Genomic DNA, 13,375 nt, shown 5'->3' with positions numbered 1-13,375 from the left:
AAAAACCTGCATATATTAACGATTTTCAGTAATTCTTGGGGGAGTTATTGCCCTTGCTAAAGTTGAAAAATCAGCTAAACTTATCATCTGGCAACCTGTCTTTCATACAATTGTACCAAAACTTGTATTGTCTGTAACATTTAAAAAGTATAATTGATAATTAAAGTTAAGATGAAAGCTGTAAAATGTGTTATAACTCCTGTCAACCATATGTCATATTTATGTACAGACATTTTTATACTTACTTACCTGTGCTTATTGGAGCAAAACAGCTGAAATATTTTAACTTTAAACAAAGGTAGCAATTCTTTACATTATCTTCATATTAAAGTCTTGGATATATCATTCATGTGCTTACATGTACCGTATGTGATGTATTTGTCTTCAATTAGAATAAGTCCATTAAAATTATATCATGAAATTTGAAATATTGATCAAATGTATCATGATTGGAATGAATATCTGAAGATCTTTGGTGAAATGAAAATATATTTGGTAGCAAAAGACCAAAACTATAATTTTAAGTATTTGTTGAATATCTGTATTTTGTTTTGCTGGCAAGTTATTTTTATTTAATAAAAAGTTGTAGAAGTATGTGATTATTATCTTTAAAGAGACCGATTCACTAAGAGTGCTGTATAATATTGTGATGGGTCTAAAAGCAAGGAGTCAAATTTCAAAATAGTTTTCATCAATGAATCTTTTTGAATTAGGCTTAACAATGTTTTGCTGTCATTATTACATGATAAGTATGAGATGTAATGAGTAAACTCTATATCCAACCATTATTAACTAACTACAATATCTTTTATCAATGTAAATTTCAATACATTGTGAATTTACCGGTAGCTCTTTCATTTTACAGATTCCTTAGCAAAAAGGGTATCTTGGCCTTGAGCTTTTTAGCTTTAGTCATAAAAAGGAAACAGTGGGAATAAGAAAATCTCTTTTCTACCCATTGAAAAAAAAAATTGTTCATGTATTCTTCTAACAGTTCTAATTTCTTTTTACCTAACTTAGTTGAAATCATGTAGTTCATGCAATTTACATTGAAAACATGTTATAAACTAGATTTAAAAGAAACATTTTTTTTTTCATTTACTTCAACAGGAACAAAATAACCTTTTGGAAATTATAATTTATACACTTTCATTATAAGCTGATTGCAAGGTTATTTGTTCTTTTTGAAGTAAATGATATGAAATCTGACAAAAGTATAAAAATAGAAGTATCTTGTTAAACTGTGTTAAGATAAGGAATTAGTTTTGTGATTTATAAGATTTATTTAATATCTACACAGGTAAAACTTGTTATAATACCTGCTTTGGGTAGACACGTAAATGGATGAGCTTGTGTCAAAACTCGTCAAGCTAAAACATATCTGGTATGATAATCTGTCATTAGATATGAGCTACTTTATTTATTTATCTGAAGTACTTTATTGGTCTTTACAAAACACTTGTAATCTTCTTGTACATGGCCTTGCGAAAAGAAGAAAAACAATTTTTCTGTATGTTTATTTTGACCAAACCGTAACAACCCATGTTTCACAGAAATATTTATCTGCTAAATACTTTATTAATTTGTTCCAATGATAACTGGAGATTTTTGAATGAAAATGTGGCATATACATATGTTCAACCATCCCAAAAATTTGCATTGAGAGAAAAAAGACTTCATACAAAAGTTGTATGGAGTTAAGAAGGAAAACAAACGTGAAGTTATTCATGACACTATACATGTTAGGCCAATACTAAAAGATCAACGCTAGTAGTGAAATCTTCGCATGAATTAAAATCCTGGCGACTAATAAAATATCTTACGCGTAATTAAGCTGCACATACACAGTGGCGACAAATCTGTTTTATCTGGAATTATTGACATAGGATTAGAGGAAGGTCGAGTGGGTTTATTGTATTATTTGCCCTTTGTTCCATACATGAGACTAGAAAAGGGTCACCTTGGTGTCAAACTATTAAATATTGAAATATAAGACATAAAATAATTTAGCTTCCTATTTTAGACTTTAAAAAAAGAATTAAGTTATCATATTTAGAGTCAGAAAGGTGATGATTGGATTGCATTTTTTATAGAGAAAATCTGAATTGAGGATTACCAACATTTAAACAATATAATGTTGTGTGAGAGTTTTTAAAATCTAATTATAACTTTTCACAATCAAATTACAGGAATTTGGTCACTTTACGTAACATTTAGAGAGTTTATAACTATTAAAAGATTAAACACAAAAAGTGTTGCAACTCATGAATGCCCAACTGGTCTTGAATAGTAACGACATGTACACAAACATTCTTATAAATCTTTCTGTTTTATTCTTGGTAAAAAATTGTCTTTATCTGCTTTTGTACGTGATTCACCTTGAGTATAAATTAGAAATAAAAAGATTAAATCTAGAAGTTTGAAGATAAGTTCAGGTCTGAGAAATAAAAACATTAGAAAGTCAAATATCTATGTATTATGTTTAGGTTTTGTTCTATCAGATAAATTATAAAATAAAAACATCTGCCAGATAATGTCTGATTTATCATTAGAGAGCTTTCATTAGTGTAAAAATCCAATGGTTTAAAGTATGAAACAGAGGGGTGAGAAGAGGTGACATTGTAGAACCCCAATTTTTGTTGAAAAAGGTCAAATGCTTGAGTGAACTATCTGTGCTCTGGTAATGTTATATAGATTTTCTATATAAGCCTGTGGGCTGTTGAATTGGTAAGCTTGACAAGAATGAGTTTAAAAGGAAAGAAAGGGTGAAAATATGTATTTTTTATTTGACAACTTAAAGATAAAATCTGATATGTTATGAGAATATTTTTTCTGATATAGATAAAGTATTGACACCTGTCCTTGGGTTGATTTGGTACACCTAGTGTACAGGTTAAATGGATTGTATTATATATTTACAATCCTATTCTGTCGATTGATACTGACCTGTGAGGTTTATTACTGTTTTACAATAGTAAAAATGACCAATAAATTGACTGTCATGTTTTATTAGTCTTTGAAGGGGGTATACCATATTAATCACACTGTATCACACCTTCAGCAAAGTATACCTGTTTTCATACATCAATAAAGTACAGTCTATAGTAGAATGCATTGGTGCAATAAAATGATATTAAAGTTTTATGCTAGATAGATCCTATGACTCAAATTAAAGGTATTTAATACCAATTTTGTAGCTCTGCAAAAGATATGAGAAATTTGGGACCAAGGCCTTGAAAATATCAGAGAAAACTTTGGACATAAGTGTTAACATTAATATGCATGACCTTTGTGAATATTAGAGATAGTGTGGTCATTTAACAAATGAGTACAAATTTCAAAGTAGCATTGGCAGCTCTGTCAATTGTCTCCCTAGGTTTGTGTTCATCTTTTCCAGCTCCTGTTGATGGGGGTTGGAGTATTATAAGGGAACCTTACTTAACTTAAGTTGGTTGAACCCTTAACAATTCAGGGTTTGACCAGTGAATTAATCTATTGGTCTTTATCATAGTAGTAAATGAATGGATCTCAAAAAGATATTCAAGTGTTGGTTTGTAGACTAAAGAGACATGAAAGCGTCCACATTGAGTACATTTGGTCTCAGAAGTTATTTGTAAAAGCTTGTATTTACCGTTATTAGCTGAAACCAGATGATATCTTAACCAGTTATAAGAATTTTATTTTTCATTTAAATTTGTTAATATTTTAATCTTTTAGGGGGTAAACTTATGAGATAGAAGGACAAACTAAATACTTTTTGATAATTCTATATGATTCTTACTTTTTGATAATTCTGAACAATATTTATATTTTTCTAATCGGTGGTCTATTCACTGTACAATATTGGATTCTAGATAGCAGGTTGGGAAACCAAATGATTTTTCGTCAAAACTAAATTGTTGAAGTTCAAACAACTTGAACAAATTTCCTTGTTCAGTTTTCAATTGAATCTGTCAATCAGCCAGACATGCTGATTTGTTTAGTGGTTGTTTTCAACTCTAGAATATCATGCTGCACTGTTTTAAAAACTACCTAAGCACCAATACTGCGATAAACATATCTCATTTATACATTTCAAATAAATTTCATTTGCTAGAAGATAGCAAGCAAATAAAAATATATTCATTCCATTGTTTCGAATAAGATTCTTATTAAGAACTATTTTTGTCAGTCACAAATATTTTAAAATGAAAACATGATCCAAATAAGAATATCATTCTTTAAATGGAGTTGTCTCCCATTTCTTAAAAAAAAAAAAATGAACCCAACATCATAGATGCATAGACCATTATTATACATGTGTATGTGAACTCTTTGGCATAAGTGGAAAATCTGCATAAATTTTTGGATTATGTTACATAGCTTTGTCTTTTCGAATAAAATATGTTACTAGGCGTACACAATCAGATATATAAATAAATGGATAAGATGATGTATTGTATAATTGATGGCCAACGGGCAATAGTTTAATGTAGGTCAAAAGACGTCTACGTTTGGTTGCTCTATTTTTTTTAACACAAAACTTTCATTTGAAAATGTCATTTTGTAAACTTGTATATTAAAACTTTGGGAGACTGATTATGATGTTATTTACTCTAGGAAAAAAAAAATTAGCGGAATTGATTCTAGAATTATTACTGTATCTCCTTTTCAAAGCACAACAGATGATTGCTTATTCTTACACTGAAAACAAGCAAATATCAGTCTTTAAAATCAAACTGAATGTTTTAACGAAACAAAATACCAACAATGGTATATAAAGTATGAATTTACATAGATTTATACAGTTAGTTACACTGATTTATGTTTAATTAATTGACTTGTTTATTAAAATTGAATTCGATTCAGGAAATAAATGATTTAGTAGATAAATTATTTAGAAAATTAAAAACCTTAAGGCATCTTTTTCTGAAATTTTCATATACTGGTATACAAGCTTACCCTACATATAAGTTATAATATATCTTGTGTTATATAAGATAACGGTTCTACTAGAACTATATGTGTTGTATATTTATTGCATATATCTAACACTAACAGGAATGCCAGACAGAACATGGTTGATATTTTTTGTTTACCTGGCAGACTACATTTACCTGTGCTAACGAATCTCCAGGTATTTGTAAAGTGAGATGTTGGGAGTAGGTAATAAGAATGATGATATCGAATGTTCATGTTTCTACAATCAGTGAGTGAATCTCGTAACTTAACATTACCTTACTCCTAGCTTGTATATTACTACTAATATAATCCACATACTTAGGCCAATATGAAATAAATACTTGTTTCTTCTACTTTTTGATGATAGTGTCTGTCCAGTATTTTCTAGGGCTGCATTATTGGGTCTAGGCAGTATGCGGCTCAGCATTATTTGAACTCTCCTGGATAAAATAGGGACAACACAATCATATTTTGCTTTACAGATCACAAGTAAAGCAGATCGCAGCCATATTTGATATTCAAGTTTTTGGTTTAAATTTACAATGATTTTATTACATTACCTCTTAAATAAGCTTATACAATGGTTTTAATATTTTATTACATTACCTCGTTGTACACCCTCATATCTTTTCTAGGTCTGTTGTCTTGAATGAAGTTGTTTTTTTTGTGTCTGCCTTTACAGATGTTACTTTATCTCAATATTGTTTGGTTAGAGTTTAGTTTTACTGACATGATCTCATCACTAGTTCATCATTCTAGATACTGATTACTACCTTCTTTCTCATTACTTTTCTAAATATATCTATCTTCACTGTCAATGATAAACTTGACTCGATAATATCTCTTTGGCTTGAAACAATGTGGAATACTAGAAACCAATAATCAATCAGGAATCATTAAATTTCTAAAATGATGATCAATGGATAGACGGAACATTTAGGGATTTGGATGGTTACCTTTACATCAGTTACATGTATATTAATTAAAAGTTTGAGGGGTTTTTTTTGTAAAGAAAATTTTTTGATAACTAGATTTGCTTGTTCTACAGGTTATAATGTTATGTATTCATGCTCATTTTAACTGTAAAAATAGTTAGTGATGATACTACATCGTTTGACTGTGGGGGTTACACTTCAGAAACTTGTAACGGAATAGAGAATTTGTAAGCAGTTAGGTTTTCTTGAAGAAACAGATTCATAGTTCCAAATAGTGTTCATATAATTATATCATTATTTATTATGTAGACTCTTAAACTACAACGTTCCATTAACCTGGTAGGAGCATACCACCTACTCATGGAAAGGTCTGCTACAAGACAATATATGACAGCCAGTAGGTGAAGCTTTAAGTTAAGATGTTTATCAGACTAACTTAATCTATTGGGGTGCATGTGTTCTCCTTAAAATCAGCTCAGCTTAAACTTATAGGATTTTGTGTTACCAATAGAACTTCTTAACTATTACCAGTCAGAAAATCGTAAAATGTTCATGTGTGTGTGTGTGGGTGCTAAAAACCTATAGGACTATAGGTTAAATGAATCTAATGATTTAAGATTTCTACTTCAACAGATGGATTTTTGACAGTTTCTAATTATAGCCACCATTTTACTGTCAGACTAGAGTAGTGTTTCACTTTCTGCCAGCTGTGGAGCATACCATCTCAAATTCCACTCCACAAGAACTTTACCTCTTCAACCTGGAGATACCTCCATATTTCTAGAATCAAGTTTGTAAATTTTTTTCTGGAAATGTCAAAGTTGTTTAGAGACTCGTGCTGTGTATTTTGAAGTTACTTACAAGATGTTTTTGTGAATTAACCTGTGATAAAACTGGGAGAAACATCGACATACAGTCAGTTATATTAAGATCCTTCTGTTTATTTTGGTGATAATTTTTTTTTTTTGATGGTGATTTCATTTCCAAAGATGTGCTAGCTAGTGAAGAAATGAAAATTATGTTTCTGACCATTTCATGAAGTCACTATTCAACAAGTTATGAATTATATCTTGTTTTTCACCGATTTCAACATTCAAAGCCAGTAGAGAAGATGAAAAAAAAAAAGAATTAATGTATAACTTGTATAACTGGGTTATCTTGTCATGTTTGCGTTTGTAAATCTTAAATCTTGACAATAATTGCTCAAGAAAGAAAAGAAACTTAATCCTGTTAGCTCTCTAAAAACCATAATTGATTTTCAGTATTTCCTAAAATGTGTAAAAGTGGAAAAGGTATTGAAAAATAAGTTTTAATGATACCAGTAAATGTATAGTGAACAACCTGAAAATTAGAACTGTAAATGAACTAGTACCAGTAGAAATTGTGAACACAGAATGCTGTGAATAAAACAATGTTAATGTTTTGTGTGACTGCCAATTGATGAAAAAATGATGACGTGAAATTTACAGACTGAACATCGTAATGATTCCAGCTCATAAAAAATATTTTTCTATTATTTCTACAAGTGTCATCTGAATGTTTATGAAAAAGTTTGTTATATTAGTGTAATATAGTTTGGATTATATATTACCAGTGATACAGTTCTTATTTCAATAAATTAGAATGGTGTCCATAAGGGATAAAATTGTGAAAAAGTGTAAATCACTTTTCCCACTCAAAGGTAAGGAAGAGAAAATATTAGTAAATGATTTCAGGATGGTAACATGTTGTTAGAATATATTTATCAAGTTTAAATTATCATAAAATATAATATAACAAGGAAATGTTTGATTTTCAAGATACATTGAAACTTTACATCTGTGATTGCACAAAAAAGTGGTGTGCTGAAAGATCAAGTTATTACATAGGCTGAATTTTATATGTTTGTTTGAATAAATATTTATAACCAGTATAAGCTTGCAGAATCTTTTAAATAAGAATGTTGATTTTCTTATGAACACTAGAAGTATAAAGTTTTGTATTGGGAGTGTATGATAATTAATGTGTCTATTGGGTGGTCTAGATGTCCACCATCTAATCATGTTTATGTTTAATATTAAACTACCAGGTGTTTTATATTTTCTATGAAATAGAATAGACATGCTACATGTAGTTCCTATACTGATTCAGATGGAACCATTGTGATTAAAATAAAACCTAAACATTTAAAACCTAAACATTTTGAGCCACTTTATTGTTTTGTAATTTCAGTACTAATCATATTGAATTTTGATTTTAAGGTGTGAATATTCAAAATACTTTCGCTTCACTTGTTTTGGTTTTGGTTTTTTTTTTCAAACAAAAAAAATATTGTTTTAAATAAATTGATATTAAGTAACTATTTCTAGAGGGAAACAAAGCCAATTCTGTTAGATTGAAATGACTTTGAAATTTTAACAATGAATACTAACATTTTTAGTTTGAATAGGGGTGATATAATATTCAATTTAATCTTGGAAATTTTGCTGGGAAGTTGATCTGGGGTACTGATGACTGAGGAAAAAAACTATGATTAACTTGAAATTTTAGAATTGACTACTGTTTGAGTTTCAGGTGTTATAATATAGTATATCAGGTTACTATATGATGGGTTACTGTTGTTAATATAGATTACTGATACTTGAGTTAAAGTTAAACTGAAAGACAAACATCTGGTTCATGTTACTCACTAATTACCTGAACTTACCAGATTGTCCTACCTCCAAAATACTGGCTACCTTATTACTTAATTACTTTTTAGAAGCATTTGTAAACTCTGCTGTACAAAATAACCACAAGAACCAAACTCCAGCCTCATATTTGAAGAAACATCCTGCAAACCCAGCTAATTCCCCTTGATTTTGAAAAAAAAAAGTGAAAAAAAATCCCATTATCTGATTAATGAATGTATAAACCTTGCCTCCACTTTCATAGGATAAGTTTATCCCAAGGATATTTGATCTAGAATTACTGCCATGTGTTTAAATGGAAGAATGTTTAAATCAGTGAGAGCGTTTTTACTGTTGAAAAATCTGTGAAAATCATAATGTGGATGAGGAGTCGGGATACATCTGGTTTTAATTAAATACTTGTTAAAAAAAACCTAATAAATTATTATATAGTCTCATACATCAGCACAAAATCCCCAATAATATATTTTATCCTTCTACAAGTAAAGCTATAATATTTAATAGGTACCTACTGCACATTCTAGTGTAGACCAATATAAACATAGCAGTACCTAAATATACTTGGTAGCCGACATATAAAAACAAATATAAATAACTTGCTTAGCTATTACTAACATACTGTATTACATAGCTTGTTTTTCCATCTGAACATAGCTGCTATTCATAAAGAAAAGGGGGGGTCGGATGGCCGAATTGTTAGCAAGTGTGCCGCTCTGTATCATAAGGTCTGTAATTGAGTCAACTGGCGTGATTTCGAATCCCTGGTTGTACGTGAGAGGGAGTAGAGTCGCCTGTCAACCCTCGTGGGTTTTTCTCCGGGTTCCTCCCACTGCTAGAAGCCCCTATACGCAAGTAAATTATTGAAATAAAATTGACCCATGTGTTGGTCCCGAAATGACCTAGTTTGTGTCAAGAGGACGTTAAACCCCATTTCTCCCTCTCTCATAAAAAAAATATCACTGTACATGTCACATAGCCAATGCTCAATTCTACTAGAAAAACACCATGTACACATTATAAAATTTTAGTAGTAAACCCTAAAACACACACACTGAACACTAAACCTGGCAAATAACCACATAATCCCATAGAAGTTGTAAACACACCAAATGTGGCAAATAACACAAAAAGGTACAAATATTTATTACTATTAGTAAATGCATTTACAGAATTTATACATGTATCAGATTTGTGGCATGGAATTATCGTTTAAATAGCCAGATTTGGTGACCGGCAATTTATTCATGAGTATATCTACCTGATATCAGCACTCCCATAATGATTGATCATACCATAACAGAACATACATGTAAAATAAATGTCCACCAGAAATTAAGTACACCATGTAAATCACAAATGAAATTGATGTTATACCTGGCCATGCACAGTACACACAACCTTAATATTAACACATTGAATCACATTTATTGTAAAACAAAGTGATTTTGTCATATTTTACATGATTGTAAATATGTCTAATTATATTTTACAGCACCATCTAGAGGATCGTCAAGTGCATGTAACAGCGATGATGAACTTGACTTCGCGAAACCGATGTCAACAAAAGCCTTCCAAGCCAAAAGAGTTCCAACCAGTGCTGGCACCAAAACGAGAAAACCTCTGGTTGCTTCTAAAACCTCTTCTGCATGTAAGTACTCCGCAATTATTTATTATTTTATTAATTCTACAGTTGATATGTATGACTGTATTATTAATAAAACACAGAAAAAAGTCAAATCTGTACCAGACTAAATGATGGACACAAGAAGGGTGGTGTTGGACAAAGCCTGATTCTGTGCCTGACAATGTCTGTGTGTACCATATTTTCAGGTTTCCAGGAATCTTTATTCAAATTTAAAAAAAGGATATAATGTATATTGAATGTGTTAGAAGAGTAAGTTACTCACATCACTAGGTGGATTTCAGAAGCTGAAGCTGTCATTTTGTTCACATTAGAACATTAGAGAGAAACTATTTGTCAGTAGTCACAGTTAGCCATGATTAAGAAGAGAGCCTCCTGTCCTCTGTCTGTTGTATTGTTATAATGTGTATAGGCTGCATGTATTGTAAAAATTGTGTTTTATTTACATTTTATAATACTATATTCATTGTAACCAAGGGAAATAGAATTATACTGCTAAAATATAGTAAAGCTAATCTTTGTTTAGTCTGTTGCTTTATTCGTTGAATGTTTGTTTTTTCTCTCTTTCTGTTATTTCTTTTTTCTTCCCATCATCAGCTGCTCATCTTCAAGTCTACCGACGTAAACGAACAGCTTCAGGTAAACTGTGTGTGAACACATGCACATGAAATGCACATACATTACATCCAATAGGTAGTCTAGTTAGACATGTGTGCAGTTTTAGCAAATTAGAATTTTTTACCAGATTGTATGAGGAGAAAATAAAAGGTTGTGCATTGTAAAGTTTGTGCAGAATAAATTTTGTGTTATTTCTGTTGGGATGTCTGGATTGAAAGCATATATGTACTTTTAGAGAGTTGTGAATTTATTTTATTTGTGGACATTTTCTATGAAATCTGTTTTAAGATCGATCTCTACTTTATGTAGACGTACAGGTGAGAGATTATGTATACGTATAATTTCCAAGATTAATTATTTGGGGTTTTATACACTCAATTGAAATTTGCTAATATATTTCCATTTCACTTGTCCTTACATGTATGTTTGTTAGTTGTCCTCAATTGCTCGCAACTAAAGCTAGCATCTGATTGACTTGACTTTTGATAACAGTATTGACATTAGTGAGACAAAGAAGCCTATATTGAACCTCAATAATTCCTGATGATTATTTATCAATATGAAAAACCTTGTGGACACTCTGCAGCCTAAAGTTATCATCTGATAAAGTTATTTGAATTTTTACACAGTTTCTATTTTTATCTGACGAAGAAGGTTATGTTATTGTGTTTAAATGATTTACAGAGTTATATTCCTTGGCCGGTGACCACTTTGAAATTATCTTTTGATTGCCATAAGATTTATATAAAGTGAAGACGATAAGTTTTTATCCAATCAATCTGATTAAAACACAGATCCTATTTTATTTAGTTTTTTATGGTTCAAAATTTCGTTTTACTTGTCTTTAATACACTAGGATCTGGAAGAGTTGTTATATTACTGGCATTTTGATTGAAGTGAGGTATAAGCTAATAAAATGTTCTGTTACGGGACTTCTTGGCGTGCCATGCATGGAACTGTGAGTAAACCACTAGAAACGTCATTGCTGATTGATTCATCAATGTCTGACGTCATAGGATCAAAAGCTGCTCGTAATCAATGTCTGACGTCATAGGATCAAAAGCTGCTCGTACGAACGCTGACACAACCTTCGAGTACAACTTGTCAGATCTTCATGTAGTATGTAGGCCATCAAAAGTATAAAAAAAACAAAAAGAAATATAGATTTGTATTTTAATCAGATTGTTATTCAATTGATTTGAAATTATACACATGATATTCCATATTATCCTTTTGAAATCCTTGTAAACCGGCCACATGCATGCCAATGGTTACCTTGGTGGATCTCATTTGTTTGTCCTTTACGAACGACTAGGCACACATTCCGTATCAATCCAGTAGTCGCCACTGATGACAACTAGAATCCAGGCTTCAAAGATCTAAGGTTTTACTTGGCCCATATACAGGGATTCAAAACCAGGAGGTTCTAGTCTTAAAGCCAATGTGCAGCTTCACTACTACCACTACTACTACTACCACAGGCCCCTTGCAGTTTTGTTAATCTTACATAACACATGTATACATCAGTGTGTACTTTTACTCTACTACTTTATGCTAGACTGAAGGTCTGGTTGAGTGAGAATAAGATGATTAGTTCATCAAGTTTATAGTAACGTTAGATAACAGATAATGTAAGTTGAGACTAGATACCAGCAGATAGACTTTCACTAGTTCACATGCAATGGCAGTGATAAATACTTAAACTAGGGTTACGCTGACATAATATTTTGCAATGAAAGTTTTATTACTTCTAGCATAACCAAAGATAACTTTTAATGGAGAAACATTGAAAATAAAAGGGAACTGGTATGAAATGTTTCTTTTTAGTCCTACTTTGCTGTGCTAACCTAGCTAATGAAGCCATGCGTATGATATGCAGTTTATTATGGGGGAAATTCCAACTGCGAAGGGTTCTTTTATGTGCACGCTAACATGTACATGTACACAGGATCTTTTAAAATACAATAAAAAAAATGACCAGGTCATGGGCTAATAATTTGCAAGATATACACATGAATATTTATATATTTCTTATATTGGTAATATTAGATTTTATATTCATTTGACAAATTACTTGGTGCCATTTGTAGTCTTGATGATGATGATTTGGACAAAATTTGCTTCTCTCAAGTAGTCGGTGAAAGCTTCACGATCTCCTACTTTTTGACCAAAACATGTGATTGGTTTAGTGAACAAGTACACGCACCTCAACTCACTGGATAACTTCAAATATTTGCTGTTGATGAATTCCTGCAACTGATAAGCCCATGAATTACATGCATTTGAACATATTTTAACCAATAAAAACACATTTTTCTAAAGTTCACATTAAATACAGAATATTGAACACATTTACTCAGATATCTATTACTATCCTTAGAGTAACTGATAAGACAGTAGAAACAGAACAAATGGTTGTCTGTCCTTTGTGACTCACTCCATTCATATATTGATTGGCTGAGCTGTTCTAATTACATAATGAAAAAAAGGCCTGTCTTTTATGCTACATATCAGTGTGACTTGTGTTTACGGTTTAATCTAATATTGTTATGGTGTACAAGTTATAACAG

General features: G+C 31.0%; 1 protein-coding gene across 4 annotated transcripts in view; it reads left to right on the top strand.

Annotated features, from left to right (window-relative positions):
- Positions 1 to 13,375, top strand: part of LOC126822477 (CLIP-associating protein 1) — a 78,936-nt gene that overhangs the window by 31,643 nt on the left and 33,918 nt on the right. For all 4 annotated transcript variants that reach the window (XM_050551398.2, XM_050551397.1, XM_050551395.2 and 1 more), the window contains exon 9: positions 10,038 to 10,193. In XM_050551398.2, coding sequence (XP_050407355.1) covers positions 10,038 to 10,193 — 156 coding nt within the window. The remainder of the gene's footprint in view (positions 1 to 10,037; positions 10,194 to 13,375) is intronic.

The sequence above is a fragment of the Patella vulgata genome, chromosome 5 (assembly GCF_932274485.2).
Source record: "Patella vulgata chromosome 5, xgPatVulg1.2, whole genome shotgun sequence".
Classification (NCBI taxonomy): Eukaryota; Metazoa; Mollusca; class Gastropoda; family Patellidae; genus Patella; species Patella vulgata.
The sequence above is the reverse complement of the archived record's forward strand: the minus strand, read 5'-3'. Positions and strand labels throughout refer to the sequence as shown.